Source organism: Alligator mississippiensis, chromosome 14, assembly GCF_030867095.1.
Source record: "Alligator mississippiensis isolate rAllMis1 chromosome 14, rAllMis1, whole genome shotgun sequence".
Taxonomy (NCBI): Eukaryota; Metazoa; Chordata; order Crocodylia; family Alligatoridae; genus Alligator; species Alligator mississippiensis.
Genome location: NC_081837.1, coordinates 7,777,562 through 7,802,795, shown reverse-complemented (window position 1 = coordinate 7,802,795; position 25,234 = coordinate 7,777,562). Strand labels below are relative to the sequence as shown.

General features: G+C 46.5%; 3 protein-coding genes across 6 annotated transcripts in view; 2 read left to right on the top strand and 1 right to left on the bottom strand.

Moving 5' to 3' along the window:
- CCDC92B (coiled-coil domain containing 92B) overlaps positions 1–7,422 on the top strand; it is a 58,572-nt gene extending 51,150 nt beyond the window's left edge. Inside the window, exon 4 of the mRNA XM_019493277.2 lies at positions 1,040–7,422. Coding sequence (XP_019348822.1) covers positions 1,040–1,794 — 755 coding nt within the window. The 3' untranslated portion in view covers positions 1,795–7,422. The remainder of the gene's footprint in view (positions 1–1,039) is intronic.
- RAP1GAP2 (RAP1 GTPase activating protein 2) overlaps positions 1–13,760 on the bottom strand; it is a 318,779-nt gene extending 305,019 nt beyond the window's left edge. For both annotated transcript variants that reach the window (XM_019493274.2, XM_059717108.1), the window contains exons 1-2: positions 13,656–13,760; positions 10,274–10,413 (exon numbers count right to left, since the gene is read on the bottom strand). The gene's annotated coding sequence lies outside the window, so the exon portion shown is untranslated. The remainder of the gene's footprint in view (positions 1–10,273; positions 10,414–13,655) is intronic.
- Positions 13,761–15,210: 1,450 nt separating this feature from the next.
- CLUH (clustered mitochondria homolog) overlaps positions 15,211–25,234 on the top strand; it is a 45,608-nt gene continuing 35,584 nt past the window's right edge. The window contains exon 1 of one of the 3 annotated variants that reach the window (XM_014608112.3): positions 15,211–15,435. In XM_014608112.3, the coding sequence (XP_014463598.2) occupies positions 15,288–15,435 (148 nt within the window). In that variant the 5' untranslated portion in view covers positions 15,211–15,287. Of the gene's footprint in view, positions 15,436–17,402; positions 17,422–24,000; positions 24,935–25,234 lie in introns of those variants that run through there. The other 2 variants (XM_019493267.2, XM_019493265.2) reach the window with 2 other exon arrangements.

The window sequence follows — 25,234 nt, the reverse complement described above, 5'->3', positions numbered from 1 at the left end:
AGTCATGGAATGGTAATTACAGAAAGAGTCATTTACAGATGTGGAATGGATCTCACAATTTTCTGTTTTCTGTATGAATCGTTTTGTCTTGTCCCTCCTTCTGGGTATTAATCACATGCTGTATTTCAGTGATTGGCAGGTGGGTAAACAGGGTAAATGTGCTCAGCTCAGAAGGTGAGACAAAGCTCGGTCCAGGGTTTAAGGCATTTATCTAAGAGCCAGAAGAGCTCAGTTCAAATCCTAGCTTTGCTTCAGAGCTCCAGTGCGACTATGAGCAGCTCTCTTAATGCCTCCATGCCTCAATTCCCCCATTTGAAGAATAAAGAGAACAGCGCTTCCTCAGTGATGGGGCCCTAACATGAATGATGGCAAGGTGCTCAGCTACTACAGTAGCAGGTGATGTGTAAATACCATAAATCAATAGAGATTAGAGCTTGGCTTTGATAGCACCAAGATTTTATGGACTCTTGAGAGCTCAGCCCAGAATGACATCCATCCTTTCACAAGATTTTCTCTGTCTCAGAAAGCAGTGAGCTCTCATTTAATCGGTTGTCTTGGTATGACTGTCACCACCATTAGCTGAAATCTCACAGGAGTGGCTGACTGAGATCTTGTATTTATTCCCAGGCCGATACCTCTACAGCAGTCACTGTATACTTCCCTGCACTATCATGCTAAAGTCACTAATGTCCTTCATCCCTAAACTGGAGGAAGCACTGCTAGTTGATAGTCTAAACCCATTCAACCACTGCCTCTTTGTTAAGGCTGCCAACCCTGTGGTGGGGCTCACTTTTGCCCACTAGGAAGTGTACTACCCCTTATATATATCACTTATGTCCCTCACTGGCTATCACGTGGTAACAACACTCAGTATTAACCCAGGCTACCTTCAGACCATTCACCTAGAGTGGAAAGTTTCCAAACACTCCTTGACCAGTCTCCTGAGCCACCTAGCTACTGCCCCTAGTCCCTCCTTCTCATGTATTTCACTGCTGCCAAGTGGCATTTTTAACACTGCTTTTTGTCATGTCCTCCTCAGAAGTCATCGATCGGGAGCTGGAGGACAAGTGCAAGATCATGGAGGCTCAGCTGCACGAGAAGGAGAAGGACAATCTGGACCTGAGGAAGGAGCTCCGACACAAGGAAACCTTGGTGGCTGCACTGAGATCCAACCTCAGGAACAAGGAAAGGAAATTCCTCGAGGAGCTGAAAAGGAGGAGCCATCGGGTGACCATACTAAACACAGAGCTGCAGAAGCAGACAGAGGCTGCTGCTTACCTCTCCTTCCAGCTCCATTCCACCAAGCAGACACTGCACAGCTCCCGGCAGGGTGGGAAGCCCCCCTCTGACAAGCCACCGGACAAACCCTTGCCTACACAACCTTCCGGTGAGGTGAGACCTAAAAAGCGCAGCCACAAGGCTCATGTTCGGAGGCTGGCGACTGACTGCTCCTTTAGCAAAGGGGTTATGAAGGACTCTTTCCAGAGGGAGAGGATGAGCAGCTTTGAAGACGCAGATCCCATGCCTGACCCAGCACTTTTTTTATACACCAGGAGGCACCATGCACCCCACCGTCAGAAATCTGAGCCCAAAACTGAGGGCCTTAAAAAAGCAGGGGTTGATCCAAATGACAGTGCTGCTACAGGCTGTGGCCTGCAGAGGCCATCTCAGCAGCTTTCCCAGGAGCAGGTGGAAGCCACAAGCCCCAGGTCTTCAGCTAAGACCAAGCCCTCTAGGGGCGAGCAAGGCAGATGTCATGGATCCAGCCCCAGGAATCCCAAAGACTCGGAATAAAAACAAAGGAAAAGGAACAATGCAACCATCCCATGCAGCGTCGGGGTCTGGCTATACCAAAAAAGAGAGGAGGGCCTACGCAGATTTCCTGCCGCCTTGTCTTCATGGAGTACAATATTGGGCTGGGGGAATTGCTCGTTCTGACTCCCCTAACCACAGCTCCCTTTCCTTCTGCTAAGGGAGAAAGAAATGATCTCACTTATCTAAAATGGAGATTTCTTCTCAGAAGGATAGTGGGGCATGGGAGTGCAGTGGCCAGCAATGCTGAGGGTGTTTTGAATGTTGGTATGGAGTCAACTCCAAGAGAAAATTAATCCAGATGTGGAATGTGGAGAGAGTTTTTGGGCATGGGAATAAGGGAAGGAATGGTGGTCAAGAGCTGTCCAGAGCTTCCCTTTCTTAAAAATGAACATGTCTGAGACTAAAACCTCTTTCTGTTATTGTCATCATTGTTCCCTTTAGAGGAGATAGTTTTTATTTTCACTGGCACTAGGTAGAGGGGGGTGGGGGGAAGCGGGGAATGGCAGAATTGCACATATATGAGTTCACTGATGGTGAACACAACAGTGGGCAGGATGAGCCAAAGTCACCCCTAGTCTCGACTTCATGATGTGGTGAAGTTTGGACAAGGATGGACTTGAGCCAGAATGTCTAATGTCCTCCAGGTTCTGGAGGAATTTAGGGAGTTGAAAGACAATCGGTCAAGCTGGTCTAAGAGGGATTTCTACCCCATCTGCAGGCCTTGCCAATCATGTCTGACATGGTCACACAACAACGTCTTGCTTTATATTTTTCACCCAAATTCCTCCCTCAGGAGAAACCTGTTGGACAAGATTTTCAAAAGTAGCCTCTGATTTGGGGTGCTTCCCTTTTTGGGGTATCCAGTCTGCACTATCAGAAAAGGGCCTGATTTTCAGAAGCTGATTTTCAGATATCCAAAATCACTAGTCACGTGTGCTAGCCTGGACACTGTTTTGCCTGTTGTTACAGCAAGTTGTCCAGATGTGTCCTTGCCACTCCACATCCCTGACTGATTTTTTTCCCACAACTGTCTACTACAACTGCTGCTTAGACACCAAGCTCTTGTTTTTAAATTAAGTTACCAATCATGTGTTACTTTCCCACTGGAGCCTTGTTCAGAAGACTAAGTAACTAAATTAGTAATGAGATGCCCAAAGAGGAGATCTCATGCATTGCAAATAAATAGAAAAACATTCTTGTGGCAAAGTCAGCTGCTCATTTCTGCTTTGAAACAGATAGGAAGTTCTAAGCAAGACAAAATCTATCTCCTTTGGGGCTTGGTCTCATCTCTGGAACTAGGTATTCATATGGCCCCCAATTCACTCCAGTTCAGTATAGCACTGCACTCAGTGGGGGAAGTGCTATCAAAGGCAGACAAAAGGTTAAGTTCTCATTGTATGACTTCAGTGGGAGTTGAGGCAGAAGCTACTTTATTTCATGCAGGATGAGACCTTCAGTTACTCTGCAAGCAAAATATTGACCCACACAGTTTTAACTACCCATTCTATCCACCCGGCCTTTTTCTTATACCCCTTTCCATGATGGCTACAGAAAATGCAGCGGATTGATGAATCTTGTGGTGTCCCCCACCCCCGTGCACTGATAATCAAAAGCCAAGAATGATATCACACTTAACAAGCCAAACATTTGCTGTTTGGGTATTTGGGGACACCAGTCATACAAGGGTGTTTCAGAAAGGAACAGCAATTTCAAAATAAAACCATATGTGTGCAATGGTTGTTTACCAGACCACGTCACTTCTCTACACAGTCATAAATGGTGGATGAGTTCAACCACCATCGGTGTTCCCAGCTGCTGTGTGATTTCCTACTCATTACACACAAAATGGTTTTATTTAGAAATTATTGTTGCTTTCTAAGATACCCAGATATTTACCACAAACCTGAGATCATCAATGCAGTGCTCACATTTGATATGCACTTCTTTTTGTAGTTCTGTACTTATATGCCATATTAAAATAATTTTCTGAGATTCCAGTAGCAATTACTAGCCCAGCTTTTGGAGTGATAAAAATAAAACGCAGAGTATATATATAGTTGAGCTATATTTTTTTTTGATTGAGAAGTGAATCTGTTCTTTTCAAGCCATGTGTGAGGATCTTACTATCCTTCTTCTTTTGCCCCACCTGGGAGGCCCTTTAAGAGCATGAGGAACCTATACCCAAGGCAGGACTGACCTGAGTTCTTTAAACACAGTCTTGAATTTGAAGTGCAACCCCACAGTATGAGCTGTGTAGACCTCTGTTTAGCACAAGACTTTGTTTCTAATTTAAGCCCGAAGGGTCAGGTTTTTTAAGGTATTTAGCACCTAAGGATAAAGATGAAATCCAAGCAGGATATTTTTAAAAGCACTGAGGCAGGTGAAGCACCTAACTCCCAGTGATATCATTGGGCACATAACCTGCACAGGTGCTTTTGAGTAGCCTACTGATATCTAGCTTCATTTTTAGGCACTGAATGTCTTAAAAAACCTGGCTGTGATTGCCTGATCATTTCCAAAGCAAAAAACAGAAGAATGTAGGAACAGATTCAGAGCTGTGCTTCTGAGTGCTCTTCCGTTAGCTGCTGAAGGGCATAAGTGATACGGATATCAAGATGTTTTCAGGGCCATTTACTGGATTGCTAGCTGCCTTCTATTTTGGGGATAGAGCTCATTAGACTCCTCTTTATTGATGTCTTACGCTGAAGCAGTAGACGACCCTTTTCAGTTCTACTCTGTTGCTATTCAAAAGCTGTTTTTGTGATGCAACAGCTAACTAGAATCAGCAACAGTGGGACAGAGCAGTTTTTTTCTGCCAGCACAGCTAACAGAGCTTTGTCTTTCTCTCAAAAGCTGAAGTTTCTGGAGTGAACAGGCTTCCCAGAGTCTTGCCTCCTCCTCAAGGTCTTCTTCCCCCCCATATTTTCTCACTACTACTCTACTGCTCTTCAGTATCCAAAGCTGTCGGTGCCCTCTTGCATTAGTGACAACCTGCACTGTGAGCTGATGCTAGGCAAAGGGATGAACTGAGTCTTAACTTGGGGTGTGAGAAAAGGAAAAGCTAATCCGGGACTGTTATCTCAGCCAGTATATTTCAGCAGCCGAGCAATGAGTGAAACGAGATCTGTAGCTGCATGTTTTACTGTTTGTGTCAACGCTCACACTCCTGTGTAGGAGGCAAGCAATGCTTGCATTATTCAGAGGCCCTCTCCAGATTGATTATTCCATAACCAGCACTGATATAATTCATCGAGATTTACAGAAAGTGATATTCCCATGAGCAATTCCAGTTAGACATTCAGAGTCACGTCCCCAACTGGTATTAAGCTGACACAGGCTCACTGAAGTCCAGCAGAGAGCTACACTACTGTACATCATTTAAAGAACCGCCCTTGGCAATTGTGTTCTATCAATGCTTTTTGGTGCGACGGTGGCTACAAAAATGTTCGCTGGGCTGGACAAGCTTGCCTAATAATTACTGGATCTCTTGTCTGTAAAGCTTCTTATCTCTGAGTGGCTAACACTGCCCCAGATGCCCAGGCAGCAAGGTCTGCGGAAAAGTCAGGCACATCACTACTACAAATCCACAGTACTAACAACAGAAAAATGTAAAAGAGTCTCATGTGATGGGTCCAGTTTTGCAATAAAGCTAGGAGATGCTATTTTCTATTGCAGAATGATTAAAAAGAAAGGGCCCTCTGGTGGCAAAGTCATGTAACACGATTCCTCCCCTCCCCTCCCATGAGCACAGATTGTTTGCTATGCTGCTCGGATGGACACAATTTGATTAAGTCAAACAGTAAAAGCAATAAGCAATTTGCATTGCATTGTGTATGTCAGACCTGTGGAAATGCAGTATCCCTTCAACTTGATTAAGGTTTGTAACATGCAGGTAAGGAACCTCGCCTTTGTAAATGGTAATGTCTCTCAGGTTCGCAGAGGTTCTGCTGAGAACATTTCTCTCCTTTTTATTAATTTTAATACAACAGATGCTAATAAAGTCACTGTGCACTTCTTAGGTGGGTTTTATGATAGTTATGGCCTACACAGCTGCTTTTTTCCCCCCATTCCTGCACAATCCTGACATTTTATTAAGATAACAGAGATCGCAGCAGACTTTAATATTAAAAATAGAATAAGAGTATTATAGCACTTCTTTGTAAATGATTTCCTAGCAATCACTTATTTCTTAGTGCCTGATATGCAAGTGAAGCAACTTCATTGGAGCTGTAGAATCTTTTCCACTTTACCAAGAGCTACAGGCTCATTCAAGGGATTTATTTAATTTCCAACTCTGTCGAGCCACACCTACTCTCCCCTGTACCCCACTTCCTGTCCCTGTCTTTTCTTATCCTTTCACACAGGCTACTGATGCACTGAAACCGAACGACCATGTCTCTCTCTAGTAGGTATCACTGGAATCTTGCAAATCGTAGTTACAGGGAAGAAGCAGGAGGGGAAGCTATGAATTTTATCACACACAAAACAAGGCACACAGTCCTGGGTCTGATCCTGGTCTGTCTTACTCCAAGTCGAGCTCTACTGATGTCAGTGGTGTTCCTTCTGATTTACACTAGTCCAAGAGAGAGGAGGAACAGGGCCAGTATTTTTGATGAGCCATAAAAAGAGACAGAGGCGCTAAATGGAGCACTTTCTATTCCTATGAGCCAAATCCTGAAGCCCTTTCTTGGCTTTTTATTCACTTGTTCCTCTAGCAAAGCCTTCTATTTAGCCTCCCTCTAGCAAAGCGCCCACTGGCTTAACAGAGGGTTTCATCCAAGTGAAAAACTGAGAACTAGATTGTGGTGGCTGGACTCCCTGTGTAAGATACCATTCACCATAATCAAAGTTACCGCAATCTGGCCCTGGAGTAAGGGTAGCAGGATCTTGCCCTGTATAGTTAATACTGTATTTTGAAGTTCATTGCTAGGGCCAGACCCTTAGGTAAGAATTCTTACCCAAGAGTTTGCAGGATCTGCCCTGAAACTTTGTTATTGGCCTTTTTATTCTTTGCTGTGTTTTTGTGGCTGAGGAAGGCTCTTACAAATATATATTTAGTTGTTTTAAAGAAAAAGCACTGTATGACTGAAGCAGGGATGATGTTGAAACTAAAAATATCTGTTTTTTTAATCTTTGTATTTATATAAAATGATCAAAAAAGGGGTTGAAAGAGTCAGTGTTCCTACTTTTTAATCAAATGTTAGACACAGAGAGGCCAATGAAATGACACGCACCTAATGAAATACAAGTTCTTTTGCTACTGTTGATGGGTGAGCGTGTTTACAGACTCTCTCTTGTCTGAGTGTAAACTAGCTATGAGAATGTAATTATATAAGAGATTTGTAGAGTATGTTTATTCAGCGCTATCACAGACTCCCTGCAAGTCAGAAAGGGTAAACATAATTTCTATCTATACTGTATATCTATATATATATGTACACACACACACACACACACACACACACACACACACACACATATCAGGGAGTGTAACAAATTAAATCTACATGCTTTGTATACAACCATTTAATGCTAACTTGTAAAGCTTCACAACTAGATTGGAAATGGATGCATAGCAATAACACAGTTGTTAAATGATGTCTTATATATACCTTTGCTGAGAACTTTCCATATACGGGCTAATACTTGTGTGACTTGACTTTCCTTTCTTTAACTGCCATTTTATTCTGGAATTGTTCAGTGGTCTATGGGCTTGGGGGCTTGCTTTTGGTCTGCAGTTTTTTATTTGCAATGCTTCCTGAAAATGAGACATTTTAAAGCTCTGGGATCATATAGGGCAAACAGTAAATGAGTGGTTGGGTAGCGAAGGAAGAGGGTGTCACTATACTTTTGGTTTGTGTTGTTCCTATGTCTCATAACATATTTGGAACCAGGCAATGCCAACTGAACCTAAAGGCAGATGCAGTCACACTGATTCACTGCAAACTTTGCTCTTTTTATTTTTCCCTAAGCAAACCAGTAGGGAAATATTCCCCATTGCAACAAACAATTAAAAAGCCATATTCACTCCATTGGCCAAGTGTTGCTGCTAAAGTCTGAATAAACCCAATGCATTTGCAAGGCCTAATTTAGACACCATGGCTCTATAACATTCCATTCAAGTTCATAAGTGCACGTACGTGCTGTTCAGAACAGACTCTTTGAAATGACCATATGAAGTTGCGCACTTTCTCAGTGACTAGAAATACAGGGGGGCCAGGACGGACTCATGGCCATGTTGAAATCAGTGGGAGCTTTGCTATTGACTTCAGTGAAGTCAGGATTTCACCCCAGATCTGCTTCCTTTACAATTTGTGAGTAAATTGCCAGCATCACAAACGTAGCCTTGGACCCGAGAAAACAGCTGGGGCCTTCCTGCCTCCCATAACAGCTTGCAGCAATGCTTTTAACCTAGGCAACAACTGGGATGATGACGCACAGAACACAACCCCTTAGCTGTGCTGGCCTGCAGGGCCAACAAGAACTTGAACTTGTGGAAAGTAATCAGATGTGGCTCCAAGACACACAAGGACTGGCTGAGAAGGTGCCCTTTCCCCTTTTTGTTTTTTCTGGGAATGGGCCAAATTCCTTGCAGGATCTACACAGGGGACCTTGGCTGAAAGCCTTATTGCCATCTGCAACGTCCTTTCTGTCAGGGAGGCAAGCCCAGCCAAGAAAGCATATGGACAATGCTGTTTAGGAAGGGTGCGTGACTGGGGTCAGATCTGATCCAGCACCGTCCCCCTCCCCAGCACCACTCAGCAGGATGCGAAACTGCCCAATGCCTTAGAACCCGGGGGGGAGGATGAAAACAGACACTGCCTGCTTTCCTCTGGAGTCAGCTCCTCATGACGGGTAGCTTGGCTGGCATGGGAGAGGTCAAACATAGCTCTCTCCACACCAGCTTTCCTGATGAGGTAGATAATCGGTGTGTGAGGATCTTCCTTTTTTACACCCCACTAACACAGAGTACCCATGAGTAAGTAACAAGACTGCCTGTTCCTGCAGTCTCAAAATGCTCAGACTCTAGGAGGAGTTTTACCCCAGGCCAGGCCCTTGACTTAAATTAACTGGGATGGCATAAACACAGCTAACAGGAGGTGCAGCACAAGTGCCTGGCATGCAGATATTCACAGGGAGGGGTCCTGGAAAGAGGGGAGTTGTTCTTAATTACCCAGAACGCTGCAACAGCTCTTTTTCAGTCCACCCTGCTGGGCAGATGAAAAGTATATGGTGACAGAGCACTTTGCCTAAAGTAGATCAGAAATCAAATCCAATTAGAGCTCTTCCTGCTGCCGAAATCTCCAGATCACACATCTTGCTTCATCCAGTGCAGGCTGCTCAAACAGACATCCTGGTGCAGCTTCTTCAGGACACGTCTGTTCTTGTCACCGACTCTGCCAGCACTCCACGAGGCCGGCCTGCCTGCCTGCCAAGTCTCACAGGGTGGGGCAAGGGCAGACTTCCTTACATTCCTAGATTATTTCATCCCAGCTGGATAACAGCAAAGTGCTGTGATTCCCCCTGGGTAACTGAGAGGAGCTCCAGACATGCTTTTTGCAAAAGTTGTCATGTTTATAAAAGGTCCATGAATGATCTGGTCAGCTAAGGGACTGCCTCAAAGCATGAAAGTAAAAGTGCTGCTACTCCACATGAGTTAGAACCTGCCCTTTTCAACCTTTGCTCCCAACCTGTTCTTTTGTTCCCTTGCTGCATGTACTGCCCTCAAGGCTGACAGTGCAATGGCCCTCACTGCCTCTTTGGGTCCCAGCGCTCAGAAACACTGCTCTCCTGCCTGCAGCTGGCATTTTATCCAGAGTAGAAATGGGTGCCTCACACTGATCCAAAATTCAGGATAGGAGAAGGGGTTAGGGAACTCTATGAAGTTTTATCTGGAGCTCTGACAACCCAGATGACTTGATCAAGTACACTGAATCATACGGTTTAAAGAAACTGCAGAATGTGTAATCCAACCCCCCACCCCTTCCCCCCTTAATAACCCCTTAGTGAAGAATGTGACAGTAAAATGGTATGTGCAAGTTCAGAACAATCAATATGGAAAAGGCCTGTAGAACATTCCCAACACTATAAAGTGCAGGTGAAGGTTCTTCCTCTTCCTTTTATTTTTCTTTAACTGCTACTGATGTCATGTTTCAAAAAACGATGCACTTTCCCTCTGCTGCAATTGCCAAGAGAATGAAACCAAAACAGCATCAGGACACAGAAACTCCAGAAATCACACATGCTTCAAAACAGAATCCCTCTCTACTAATGGAGCTCTCTGCTGGGTGGTGAAGAACTGCTCAGCTTCAGCTTCCAACTAGTGGTAGCTGAGGGTGCCCAGCCTCTTCCAGGAGGTAGAGAGAACCTTGCAGTGTCAAGCTCCCTATTTACTTTCACACTTCAAGGCAGTGAAGACTGGTGGCTACAAGCCTTTGAGATATCGTGCAACACTTACCTGAGGAATCCTTGTCCACCAGAGTGCTCTCATTGAAGTCCACACTGAAGGTAATGGGAAAGATGAATGGAGTCAGATCCTGAGCTGGGAGAGCTGTGCTGAATTCACTCCTGTGAGGGTCCTAGCTCCTGGTCTTCCACCTAAAAAATGAATGGACCATTAGAGGTAACAAAGCAGCAGTCAGATGCTTTTTAGGCAGAGTTCCACTGGATCAGGACATATCCTGGGCTTCGTATGAGTAAAAAAAAAAAATCATCCTTGGTCAAATTTGCACAGTTAAGCAGAGAACAATAAAAGCTGTCGTTTGAGCTGCCTGTGTGTCTTGCTATGGGAAACCAGTAAAACAGGACAGATGCCAAAGGTTTGATACTGTCCTGGTGTATTTGAATGTGATACTATGTGACATTCTTATTTACAGAGAAAATAGGGGCCATGATGACATTGTTATTAATTGTGCTTTTTAACCCAGTGCTTTTCAAGATATATTTCCTTAACACCCAGAGACGACATGAACCTGTACTTTAGATATCATTGTAATATGCTTTTTTTTTTTAATAAAAGACTCAAATTGGTATGGATTTGCCTCTTCTTCTTCCAACCCCAACCCGGCAAAAGACCTCAGGAGCATCTGCACTGAGATGGAATAGTGGCATATGACTAAATGAGGCAGCAATATCATTAGCGGCGATGCTAGGGAATCTGGCTGTGTCAGGCACTTTAAATGACAGCAGGATGCGTCAGCATCAGCTAGTTATCCAGAGACTTATCCTGCTCAGCACCCATCACCTATCACCTTGGTCATTAGCAGAGATTGAGCCTGTGGCCTCCGGTGATAAATCACACACTTCCACAGCTTGGACAGAAGGACTAATCCCATTAAGAACATCTGTGGCACAGAACAAGGCAGACTGAGTTGCAGCTCACCCCTAGCTTCTGCAGCCAAGGCTTGGCACAGCCGAGAATGAGGCCCAATGCCTTCAGAGATAGTCGCATGTTTAACTGAATGGGAGGACTCCTGTATTGGAACCAGGCCCTTTACGCTACTGAATCTTAGTTTCATAGTTTTTAGGGTCGGAAGGGACTTAAACGGATCATCAAGTCTGGCTCCCTGCCCTGGGCAGGAATGAGTGCTGGGATCATAATACCCCAGCCAGATCTGTCTTGGTGATGGGCACTCTGGTCCAGGCCAGGCTATATTTTACTGATTTTTCAGCCAGCTCAATGTATGGTTTGTGTTCACACACATTTACATGCATGCACAACCTGCTAATCTCTGAATCCTACTTATGTGGCTGTATCATATCTCAATCCTGTCACAAACAGGACTCTTCTCACACCTCGTAGGAAAGAGTTTTCCAGTTACCTTTGTCTTTTTTTAAGATAATCTACCTTAGGTCAGTTATCTGGCATCTCTTTCCACATTAATGAATCCACTTGGGAAGCAGATTAACTCTCGTTTGGAACAAGACATAAGGTTCACATGGATACATCTCCATTCCACGTTAACAATTCCTCTCCTGTCAGTCCTCCCACTGCTATCCCACACCTGGCCCAGCTGGTCCGTTTACCTGCATGCCCTCTACTGCTGGGTCTACATCAGATATTAACTGCCAATGTACAACCAACTCCTCCGCTATTCCAGCTTGTGGCACATTCACCTACCTGGAGCCACACAACCTTACAGCAGCTATGCCCCACGCTTCTGGTCATCAGGGTTTAAAATGGTTTTTCTCTCCAGCAGACAGGACCACCAAACCTACTGCACTAGCTAGTCCTCCAACCTCCCTGACCTCTGCACCGTGGGGACTTCCAACGTGTACTGTACCATGTTAAAAAAAAACTCATTGTCCTCTGCCCCTGCCACCAATAGTAAAGGCAGTATGAGATGGCTTCCCAGATGTCCCCAGAACACCCCTGCACAGTAGGATGGGTGTGGACAGGCAAACACGGTTGTTCCAGAAAAGACATTGCCACATACATGGATACAAATAGCAGCATTAGCTGGAGCAGTGTCAGGTGTGCATGTCCAAGCCTGTCTTCACTAAACATGGACACATCAATAGTGCAGATATGGATGTAGGGCTGCCCTCATCACAGAGGAACTGAAAGGATCAGGTGTGAGAAGGTAAGCCTTGGTGCCTTCTGTTTTGTTTTCCAAATCAATTAGTAATATTAGACCTTTAAAAACATGCCCCCCGTTTGTTGCCCCAGCTACTTCTGCTTCTGCTTTCCCCACAGAGCGCACTCAACAATTTGCTTTCTTTCCCCATTATCCTTATGTAATGAAAGCAAGGTCATGGATCTGAGGGATCTATCCAAGACATCACACTAAAACAAGGCCACAGAACCCACTCATTCCCTCTATCATCCTAATTACAGGAGCAGCAAAACAGCGATGAATTCCACTTAGACTTTTCCAGGCTGACACTGAGGTCTCATGAGGAGAGCACCATGGTCTCACCAGGAAGCCAAGGTAGCCAAATCAAACTCTGCTGTCTAATGTGAGAAGTGCAGGGCCTGGGATGAAGGTGTTCCTCCAGCAGGACATCACCTGTTTCTACAAAAAGCTTTGGAGCCCACACACTGCCTGTTTAGGGGTGTCAGAGGACTTGGACACATCGCGGAGGCATTCTGTCTGTGCACAGTTCTCAAGCAGTTTTTGCCTAACCTACTATGGCTAATAAAGAACCTACCAGAAAACCTCTCTTTTCTACTTCCCACCTCACTTCAGGTCACTCATAGTGGTCCCTTCATAAGAACTGCCATTTACTGGCTCAGATCATAGATCCATCTTGCCCAGTATCCTAGATCACACAGTGGCAGAGAGCAAATGCTGAAGGGGAAAGTGAACAGGCTATGGCCAGGGTTTTTCCCCTGCTCCTCTGCCACTTGCAGCCTCCAGCATTGAAGGTCCAGGCACAAAGGTCATAAAGGGCCACGCACAAAATTGCACCAACTTAACTAAGGGAGTGATGTTGCCCAGAGGGAGTCAGCATGTGGACACTGTGTGCTGGTTTGAACTTGGTTTACCTTGGTTTTGCTTACACCTTTTTCTCAAGCCAAACACTCAAGGCAGTCCTGAAACCAAAACAGCTCTGATGTCTGGAGAAGCCCAAAACAGGTAAAAACCTTTTGTGAGAAGGAGTCAGCAGGAGACACGGGACCTGGAGATGGTTACCTTAGGGACCAGAGTCTGGCAGAGGAGAGTGCCTTCCTTCCCAAAGCAAACACTGCAGGACAAATGCCACTAAAGCGGAGTCAAAGGGGCAGAAAGCTGCCCTTATCCTTGACTGCTTAGAGCAGGAAAAAAGCAGCTAGACAACGTGCTGTGGGAATGGCTAGAAGAGTGTCGCTGAAACAACCCCTTGGCCACTTGCCCTACCTCCTCTCCAAAGGCCAGAGCGGGGTGATGACCTTGGAGCGGGCGCCAAGGTGGATGAACGCCGGTGCTTCCAGAGTCAAACAGCTTTGGTGGAGAATGACCTGTTGTTACTGCTGAGCCCCTGCTGCTACCCCCGGGCACACGCACAGCCAGCCACGAACCCTGGCGACACACTGGGTCACACAGCCCCGGTGCCTTGCAGCTGGCCAGGTCCTACGTCCTGACGTGCTGGGGGCCCAAGTGCTCACGCCTGCCCGCCAACACGAGCCCCCCTCGCTCTGGGGAAGGCCTTGGGCCCAGTGCCACACAGGGTTAGGCCACTGCACTGGCTTGGCTGGCAAAGACTGGGGAGCCCATAGCAGCCCCCACGAGTGGCCCAGCATCGGCTCTGGGAGCCAGCATCACCTCCCCCATACACCCCCCACTTCCACACACCTCCCCCCACACACCCATGCACCCCCATACACACACACCCCCATACACCGCCTCATACACCCCCCCACACCTCTCCTCACACCCCCCCACACACCTCCTCATACACACCATGCACCCCCATACACCCCCACCCATGCACCTCATACACCCCCAACACACCTCCCCTTCCACACACACACACACCCATGCACCCCCATACACACACACACACCCATACACCGCCTCATACACCCCCCCACACCTCTCCTCACACCCCCCCACACACCTCCTCATACACACCATGCACCCCCATACACCCCCACCCATGCACCTCATACACCCCCAACACACCTCCCCTTCCACACACACACACACCCAAGCACCCCCACACACCTCATACACCCCCAACACACCTCCCCTCACACCTTCCCCTCCACACACACCCATGCACCCACACACACCTGCCATACAGCCCCCACACACACCCATGCAACCCCTGTACACACACACACCCATACACCTCCTCATACACCCCCACACACCTTCCCCCCCACACACCCATGCACCTCATACACCCCAACACACCTCCCCTCACACCTTCCCCTCCACACACACCCATGCACCCCCACACACCTGCCATACAGCCCCCACACACACCCATGCACCCCCTACACACACACACACCTGTACACCTCCTCATACACCCCTCACACACCTCCCCTCACACCTTCCCCCCCACACACACCCATGCACCCCCGCACGCACCTCATACACCCCCAACACACCTCCCCTCACACCTTTCCTTCCACACACACCCATGAACCCCCACACACACCCATGCACCTAAAACACCCCAACACACCTCCCCTCACACCTTCCCCTCCACACACACCCATGCACCCCCTACACCTCCTCATACACCTCCCCCTCCTCACACACACCTATGCATCCCCATACACCTGTCATGCAGCCCCCACACACACCCATGCACCACCACCTCCTCACTCACACACTTCCATATACCTCCTCCCAAGCTCCCCCCGCCAGCGCGGGCCTGCCCCTTTAAGGCGCTGGGGCCGGCGGCGGAAGCGTGTCCCGGGCGGCATACCGTAGCTGTAGCGGCAGCAGCCGGCGGGGTCAGGGGTCGCGGCGCGCGCACCACGTGGGTCCGTGACGGGCTCTGTCCTTCCAGCGGCGGCGGCGGGCGCGGGGCTGGCCATGGTCATCAAAGCGGACGAGATGGTGGCGGCCGCCGCGCAGGGCGGGGAGCAGGAGCAGGGCCAGGGGCAGGGGCAGCCCCAGGAGCAGCAGCAGGAGCCGGCGCCGCGCGGCGCCAAGAAGCAGCCGGGGCCGGAGCCGGAGCGGGGTGAGCGCGGAGAGGAGAGGAGAGGGGGCAGCGGGGACCCTCGTGGGAGGCCCCGCGGCCGGGTGCGGCGGCGCCTCGGCCGGGCCCAGCGGCGCCGTCCCCGGGGGCGGGGGCCGCGGTGAAGGTCACCTTCAGCGGAGCCGCGCGGGGGAGGGGAGAGGCCCTGCGCCCCGGGCCTGCAGGCGGGCTTGGGGCCTGTCGCCGCCGTCTGCCCAAACTTGAGAGCCCCTAGCATGTGCTAGGCTTTTTTTTTTAATTCGTTTTTATTTTCAAGCCCTCCCTTTCCCTCGCCCAGCGTGTACAGTAGTTTCATTCCTACTTCTCCTGGATGTCGGCCCCCGTCCTGCGCCCGTGTCCGTTTGGACTAGCTGACACGGATGCTGGGGGCGGGCGGGGGGGGGTCCCGTGGCCCGGGCCGCCCCAAGATGCTGCTTCGTGACCTCGAGGGAACCACCCTCGGGGTGAAAGTAGGTCAGGCGTTGACTAATACCTGAGGCCGCTAATCGAAAAAGACCGTTCCGTGCTAATTGTAACGAGGACGGTGACTTTTTGTCCCGCGGCCGCCAGCTTGATGTTAAACGTGCACGTCTTGAATGCCTGCAAGCTGTATGCCAGCAAACTGGCGCTTCTGGATGGGCCTAGAGCTTTTCCTGGTGGGGAGGAAGCGAGGGGGGTGCTTATTAGAGACGTTCACTGGAAATCGTTTGGTTTGTCTGTTTGCTTGTGGTCCGGCCGTCCTGTAACGTTTGAATTTCCTGCTCCTTGGGCAGGGGGCTGGACCCGATGATCTTATGAAGTCTCTTCCAGCCCTAATGTCTATGAATTGGGGACTGGCCGAAGGAGTGTGGAGCCTTTGGTCTGCAGTCCTGTCGTCCCTGTTCAATACTTCAACTTCCTAAGGTGGCCAGTGTACAGTCTTTCCTAATCTCCTGATCTACTATTTGGAGTAGAGACTGCACACTCATTGGGAGAGATATTGGCCCCTGCTCTGGTATAGAAGTCCCATTAAATGTGTTACAGTAGTCTGAAGGAGGATTCCCCTGTTACAAACAAAGCCATGTGTTTGCTCCATCTATGAATCTAAGCCTGGAAGATATCCTTATAAAACTACAGGCGCATATTTAAAGTCTTAATATTAATTTGCAAGAAGCTTGTATTTCTGTTCACTTAAATATGACTAGAGAAGCGTATGGGCCTCCAACTTGACCTTTGCAAGGTAGTGGTCCTTAAGGGGGGGTGTATATGTATGTACGTATGTATGCGGTCACTATCACTCCCATGCCAGCTCTCCACAAAGTGGATTGCAAACTGTAATGAATACTCTCGCCAATATACATTTGCAGACTGTAATGAATACTCTCACCTCACCTCTATAGATATATAGATGTGTGTGTGTGTATATGTATGTATGTATATATGTATGTATGTATAAAAAAAGAGATCAATTGATATAGGTGAGGTGAGAGTATTCATCACAGTTTATAATCCACTTTGTACAGGACTGGCATGGGAGTGACAGTGAAATATACCCTTCTGTCTCATCTGACCTGTTGCTTTTGGAAGGTGGCAAGCTGAATTTTTGAAGTTGCTACTTAAGCCATAGTTCATCTGTTTCAGATGACTGAGCAAGCTGAAAGCTTTTCAAGTGTGAAGGAATGCCATGTTGAGTACTTCTTATATATATATATTATTTTTCTTCCCAAATGGACGACACGTTTGCAGTTTCACTAACTAGGTTAAAAAGTTATAGTGCGCAGTCCTTATGCTTCAGGGCATCGGGTGATTGCTAACTGGGGCGGGTGGGGGAAATATTGCTCGTCATGTTTTAGCATTGCACAACTGGCCAGATGCATCACGGGAGACTTTCACCTTCCCAAATGCATTGGGTACAGGCCAGTGCAAGAGGCTTAAGGAAGATCCCAGATTTCCAGTTTACAGGACTTTTTCTTATGCTGCTTAGTGAATCTCTCCCGATATCCCTGTGAGGTAGGAAAGTGAGGTTATTGCCATGAAGGAAAATTGGGGGTTAAATTGCTAATGCACAAATGGGCTATAAGAGCTGGCAATGAAATTTCAGAGTTCCCAGGCCTGAGCTTGTACTAGATTTATCATCCCCTTGTTCCAGTGTGGCAATTCATATGTATTCCTGAGTACAGTTGCATTAGTAATTGCAGTGCTACTTTGTTTTAAGTAGAAGGTGATTGTAACTTTGTAGTATCTGAACACTGAATTTTGCTAGCTGAAAAATGCCATCTTTTATTACTTGCTGTTTGTCAAGATTGTCCTCTCTCTCTCTCTCGCTGCTTTTTTTTTTTTGAGACACGTGCTAACATCTGCATTAGCATCTGATGGAGTGGGTTGTAGCCCACAAAAACTCATGCCTCTATGAGCCAGCTTTTTTTTTTTAAGGTGCAACCCTGCTCTACTTTTTTCCTGACTTCAGATTAAACCCCTGCACGCACACATGCATGCACACACTGCATGCAAACAATGTAAGCAGTTTAAAAACTCTTGCACTATTTGTTTATTTAGTGTTCCTCAGCAAAAACAATTATGGGATTAATTCACTCTTGTCTAGATCACCTATTTAACACACATGATTATATATTTCCTGGATTACCAGTACTGTTATAACACTGCTGTAAACCAGTTCACAGTACATTGAGTCAGTGCAATAGAATACTCTTTATCTCGCTTCCTCTGGCTGTCTGAAGACTCGGCTTTACTAGATGGGACCCTCTACTACATCCATATGCTCCAGCTATGCCTTTTATGCATCAGTGGATTTGAACAGGTGCTTAAGGAAACCTGCTGTTGAGACGAGTGCAGTCTTACACTGGTAACAAGGTCAAGAGACTGCTGCTTAATCGGGGGATCTGCTATCACTGTCTGTTGCTTGACCTTGGAGTGTTTTAAAAGGGACCGATTTGCTTATTTTAAATATACACCTAAAACTGCTGCAGGGATGAACGAAGGGAGCATTGTTTAAGTGAAATCCAATCGCGTGCTACAAGGTCAGAAAGGAAAATGTGACAGATGCTGCTTTTGTGTAACAAGATGGAAGTTGGAAAGTAAGGGTAGAAACCATTGCGTTCAGACAGTCACAGAAAAATCTTAATGGAGCTTCCGTCACAAGCCCCTGCTACCCATTGCCTTTCTGGAGCCTCCTTAAGAAGTGAGTCACAGGTATCTTGACTAACAGACCCGTAGTCTTTTGCACAATAAAGCAGTTTTGAGTTGCTCCTTGTCTCCGTTGGTCTTTACATTGCAGTTGAGAAGGGATTCCGGTGGCAAGTTTGGAAGCAACTTTCACTTCTTTACAACATGTTTCCTTGGTCAGTTTTAAAAAGTGCACGTTGTCTTTAGAGACTTACGGGCTTGATGTTTCTGGAGGGGGCTTTTCGCACTTGAAAAGGAGAGACTGGAAGAGTAGCACAGTCAGGATGGAAGCCAAACCACTCCCTCAACATGGAAATCTGACTGGCTGAAGTTTTGGAAGCTCATCAGCTGTGAAATGCCCCTGTCTTTTCAGGCCTGTTTTCCAACTTTGGAGTTGAAGTGTTTTCCTGTAGAGACACTGAGGTTGTGTCAACACTGGGGAATTTTGTTAAATAATCACGGTCAGGACAGCTGGACCCAGGGGCACTTATGTGGAATTGTTTGCTAAAATCATAAACAAGGCCCTTTAAGACAGACTGGTTGTTTTTCCTTCCTTATCGATAGGCCTCAAAAAGAGAGTATGGGGGGGAGAGGCTTTTTCATAATGAACTAGAATAATCATGATGTGCATATAAAGAGGAGGGTGAGAGTTGCGTTAAAGATGACTTCCCCCTTTCCCTAGTAATGTCAGGTCTAAAATTAGAGTATAGAGTAACTGGGGCAGGGTACAGGTATCTTATTTGTGCTGCGGTGTGCTCCCTCCAGCAGCTGTATATATGCACTGCCTAAAAGTTAGGAAGCACTTACTTTGATCTTCAGTGACCACTTAATACAGTGACATTTTAAGTTCATCTATAGTAGACAGCTGAGCTTGCTCTAGTGTTACCTCTTTACTGATTACACTGGAGTCGCCTTTAACATCTGCTAAGTAGCATCCAGATCTTCAGCCCTGCCAGAAACTCTTTAACATTTTATGCAGGGGGAGAGCTACATGCATAGAAGTAAAATGTTGAGTAAGCCTCAGTCCAAATTTCAGGGAAACTGAAGTCTGAACTACTGTTTCTACCCCACCTCATTTCTCTAAAAGAAAAAGTAAAGGAGTGGTCTGATTAAAACCAAATCCCTTGTCTGTATTCCAGAAGCATTATTAATATATATTTAAAAATACAGATAGATACAATATTATAAAAATAAGTGTACTTTTTTTTTTAACTCCAACCCCCCCCTCCCCCCCCAGTAATGTCAGTGATATCACGCACCCACATGTGACCCAGAGACACCTTCATTTATCTAGCCCCAGTGCAGACATACTCTCACAGACTGGCACAGGCTGTTTGTATCAGCCTCTTATTTGAGTTAAAAACCAGTTGCTAGACAAGCTGTGTAAGGCACCGTGTCAGAGATGTTATTGAACTGCTGTTTGGTCTTGCCCACATGCACTGGACCTAAACATGAGGGCTGTGGCTTGCTTTGATCAACCTTGTGGTTAAAACCCTGGTTGGTTGGTTGGTTGGTTGGTTAGGTCATGTTTTATATGGATTAATTTTCACCCAGGTCTTAGACAGGGAAGTTCTTGCTTGTATAGTTGAGTCCCATAAACTAGATGCTGTAACCTCTAGTTTATGGTCTTGTAAAGCTCCTGTAGCAAGATTAGACCCTTTTATGGCTGGTATGGAAGTACAAGAGCAGATCCTGAGCCTATGATATAGGACTGTGATATGGGGCTCTGGCACTCACCTCTTGGGGTAGGTACTTCAGTCTGTCACACACCCTGAGGTGTAGTAGACTGTGCAGGAGACTGGTGAATTCACTCACAAGCACCAGTATTCATGATCTGATTCAATGGTTGCGGGTGCCCGGGGCACTGGAAATTCTGTCCTGTCTTAGTCCCTTTCCTTTGGAAAACTGAGAGGCAGCCTCTTCCAGAAGCTGCTGGTGTGCCTATCTGTGTGATCTTTGCACTTTGCTGCAGGTCTGGCCTTTACCCTGAGTCTGGGAGCAGCATTTGAGCTGTTTACTGTTTAGCTGAGCCATTTTGCCAGCCAGCATCAGAGCTGAGCTCACAGTTTTGGCCAGCTGAGTTATGTTGAAGTTGGGCTTAAATGTGGTTCCCAAACTTGCCCAGTATCAGCAGGTCCCCCAAGGTGCCAAGTGTGGAAGTTAATATATGAAATGCCTTCTACAGGAAAGGGTCTGAGAGTCAGCACAGCACAAATGCCTAGAGGTGCAACTACAGCAAAAAATAATATTCCAATATTCCTGAAAGGGCAGAAAAGCCACACACTTCAACCTTGGCTAGAACATGGCTCTAGCAAGGTTAGACCACACTGTCATGTGGCTCTGTTTCCCTGAAGAGTGAAGTGTTTCTCCATTTTAAGCATGCTTCTGGTAGGTAGTTGCACAGAGGTTTCCAACACAGCCCTGTTTGTCTCGGGCTGACCTCCTGTTTTGGTTGGAATGGACATAACTGTCCGTGGCGCTCTCAAATCTCCTGCTCAACCCCAAATGCTAGGGAGTGGAGGAATTCCACACAGCCCTCAGTCCTAATGTTGCTGGAGACTAAATACAGTACTTGTAGCCTTTGGTAATGCCTACAGATGCTTGAAAGCCAACATAAATTAGCCAGGCACAAGGGTGTCCCTCTTTAATTAGGGCTTTTCTGGTGCCTATACGGATGGAACGAGGCTGCTCCGACACACTGTAATTACAGCACTTTGGAGCAGACTCCATTAATCGAGTCTGCTGGAGCATGGTAATTGCCGCACTCCAGCAGACTCCAGCGTCATGTGTATCAGCATCCCTGTGCTGAAAAATGGTGGCAGGGGCACTTTAACGAAAAGCTCACTTGAGCTTTTAGTTAAAGCACCCCCACTGCCACTTTTCAGCACAGGGACACTGATACATGTATTTCTCCAGGTGCTTTAATTAGAGCAGCTCTGAGAACCGCTCTAATTCAAGCCCCCCTTCCTTTCCGCCTGGAGCATGTGTATAAACGCCATTCTGGTTTTTTAGGAAAATGTTCTGTTTGCATGTGAAGAGACTATGGCTTTCCCCAAGGAGGATGGCACATAAGGTCCCCGTAGAACATCCTGTCTCTTGATTAGAGTCTTGTGGAAACATTTGACCTGCCTGTGAAGATGGCAGGTGTTCAGGTCCCTTGCCGAATTTCTTTCTTCCTATGCGAAGCCCAGCCTTCCCACTCTGTAAAACCAAACTTTGTGTTGCACTTACCACTAATTTGAGTTCAGACAACGAGAAGTGACTTTCTGAAACGTTCCAGAGAGCTCTCATCTGTGGAAGAAACTATGTACCTACCTATGTGTTGCTTTCCCAATGCAGAACTGTGGGAAGAAGCCAATATCCTTAAAGATGCTTTTCCTTACTGGCTGAATAGTGGTTTTGTTCCATCCTACGGTTTGTTTGTTTTTTCTTTGCCCCCCTTCTTAATGCCAATTTAAAGGGCCTTTTTTAACATTTTTCTTTTCTTTTGGCAATGTTAGACTTTATTTATTCACTTTTGGCAATTCAAGAAAGCCAGTAGGGGTGAAAGGAAGATAACTGGTCGAATTCCAAACTTAAATCCCTAATCAAAGTAGGGTACTGATGGGCTGTGTTTTGCACTGACTGATCATAATGGCTCGCAGGGGCTATGGGTGAAAACTTTTCCTAGTGCACTGTTTGTGGCCAACTTTCTTCCAGCAAATCCTAGCATACATGGAGCATGGGCTATAACATTTTATTCTCTGTAATTCAGTTCCAGTTCAGACAGGCAGTAATTTTGCCATTGTCTGCCTCCAACAATGCTTATGAGAACTTTACTGATCTTACTGCATCAAGCAACGTGTTCACCCAATTAAGAACATTTTAAATGGCATGGTTTTTTATAGTTGTTTCTTAATCCTCTGTTGTCTTTGATTGCATAGCTGTAGTTTGGAGTGTAATTTGCTCAATTTGAGCTGTTTGGCCTAAATTCTCTCTCAAAGGAAAGAGATTTCTGTCGATGAAGGTGATATTTGAACCTATGTTTATGCAAGGCCTGTATCTGGCTCTCTATTTCCCTTAAATTATATTCGTGCTGCTTAGAAATCAGACGATATTCTTTGAGCCTTTGAAGGTGAAATCCTAAGCATAAAACCCCTGTGTTTCTGTTGCATAAGCAAGGAGAATCCAGATCTTGTACCCTGTTTTCTGCTCCATCTGAAAGACTTAATTTCATACTTGACACGAGATCTTGAGGAGGATGAGCAGGCTTCTTGTGACTTAAGGTTTGCTGTAAGTGGTTCTTTCTGCGCTTTGCCTGTGCAGATTAATGTACAGCTCAAATGAGAGAGAAGTCCTGAACAAGGAAGCCATAGATGCTGCAACTGGATCTGGGGTTAAAAATGAGCTGGGGGGAACAGGAGGAAGGAGAGCTTTGTTTTGTTCTTTTTAAGGGAGGGGGAAAAGAACAATACAAACTAGTAGGTGACTTTTAATTTTGTTTAAAAGGTGGGGTATGTGGCCTACTTCTGTACTTTCAATACTTTTGATTGGCGGCTTGGATTTGTACCGTTGTGTACTTAGACTGTGGGTTTTCAGGTGCTCTTGTTCCCAGTAGAAACCTGTACCAGATCCAAGCATGGAAGCTACTGGGAGTACCTTAAGTTAACTTGAAATACAGGCTATTTTCAGAGGGTGGCAGAAAATTTGGAAGCAGAGTCTGCCTATTTTGTTTGCTCTCCATAATCCCTTTTATGTCAGTCTGTTTAGTATGGATAGCTGTGCATAGGCCTAGGCATGCCATAGTAACTAGCCTTGTTTTGTAATTCAATGCATCTCATTTGTTTAGGAGCTTGGCAGACTGTATCGTTGTCCCATACTGCATTGGTACAGAGCTTGCTATCGGCTCTCTATTTATAACTAACTTCTGGGCGGAAACAATCGGACTAGTATCTCCTCTCTTGCAGGGACTTTCAAGAACTTTTGGTGGGTTCTTTTGGTTTCTCTGGCACAGGGGGGAGAGGAGGAAATCTTCAGCTTTGGGGAGTTTCTTTGGTACTTTGTGGCTGTCTTGGTTGGTGTCCTGTAACTTGGCATTTGGAACATGGAGGCGAATATGCCTGGAAGATGAAGGTCACTGGAAGGAACTTCAGGAGAACACCCACTGCTGTGAATCCAAGGTCTAATTCTGCCTAAACTATGACAAGGGGAGAAAACGATGTGTTAGACTAGTTTCTTTGCTCCCCCGTTTTATCTCTGCATGCTGACAGTCTAAATTACTGGTCTTGTGCTGCTTGTCACCTTGGGGTCAAGTAAAAATTTTCTTGCAGTGTCCGCGTGCAAGCACTAACCGATCCAAATGGCAGACAGTGAGGTACCTTACTGTACTTAAATGTACTTGTAAGGGGTTATAAACCAAAGTAACTTCTCTAAGCCGGTCCTCTGCTAGCTGTATAAGCTGCAGTCATGGGAAATGGCATTTTTGCCAATTGCTGTCGGCATGTCACTGATTTAATCTTCCAGACGCGCAGCTTTCGTTCGACCGATGAGAGATCACCCCTTCTAGCAAAATCTCCTGCTGGTTGCACTGCCCCCCCGGATGTCTCAGAACCTTGCAAGTATGCCAAGCCGTACCCGGACGTTATTCTCAGCAACGCATCAGATAAACGGCTGCAGAAACAGGCAGAATACGTCTACGACTTACCCGAGGAGGGCAGGGAAGAAGTGACAGGGGCCTGTGTCAACAGCTGCTTGGAATTCAGGGTTGCTACTGCAGGCCTCCTGCAGCAGGCACAGGCATCTTGTGCTCTGGCCGTCCTTCCTGTTGACCTTGAGAGAGAGTCAAAGACACTGTTAAACCATGCTCGGCTGCTTGAGGCCTGCCAGGGTTGTGTGAAACTTGAGGACGGTGGCCTGGACTGTAAAACCCGCAACCAGGAAGAGCATGTGGTACCAGCTGACAAAACAGATGCAAGCCCTGGAATGCCGGTGGTTTGGCAGCAAAACCAAGACTTCTTTAAGAGGGAAGAAGCCTTGAATTTCAAACCCTTAGACAAGCCAGGTGTCCCATTAGACTGCAGAGCTGCCGGCCCTTACTTGGGAAGCTATGATACAACTGGATCCTCTGAATGTAATGCGTCGGGAAAGATGGAGGAAGTCCAGAAGGCCCAACAAGCAGTCTTGTCATCTCTCCTTCAGGATGAGAGTGCGCATCTGACCCACGTCACCAGCGCTTGTTGCTTATCAACTGACCCAGCAGCGTGCGCAGCTGGCGAGTTAAGCTGCAGTCTGTACAGCAAAGGGAATATATTGCCATCGAAGCAGAAGAAGCGGAAGAGGAAAAAGAAGTTTCCTTTCTTAGGTGCTCATGGGGCGATGGTTTATTCCACTGAATACAGCTTGCGTATCTTGTGTCCTTGATGAGAGAGAGGGTGATGTGTGCATGCTGGAAAGAACCAGGTTTTCCTAACGCGGTGTTTCTGTTCACTTGGCTGGCTTCAAAATTTTCCCTTTTGGGTTGAAATTACCCTGTGTTTTACCTTACACCAGTATGTGACTTCTTTTGAAAGTTTGTCCAACAGGTTTTCTTGTCTATAAAAAACAAGTTTTTGTTTTTTATACAGAGCTCAGTTTGTGAAATGTAAAACATCAGAAGTGACTA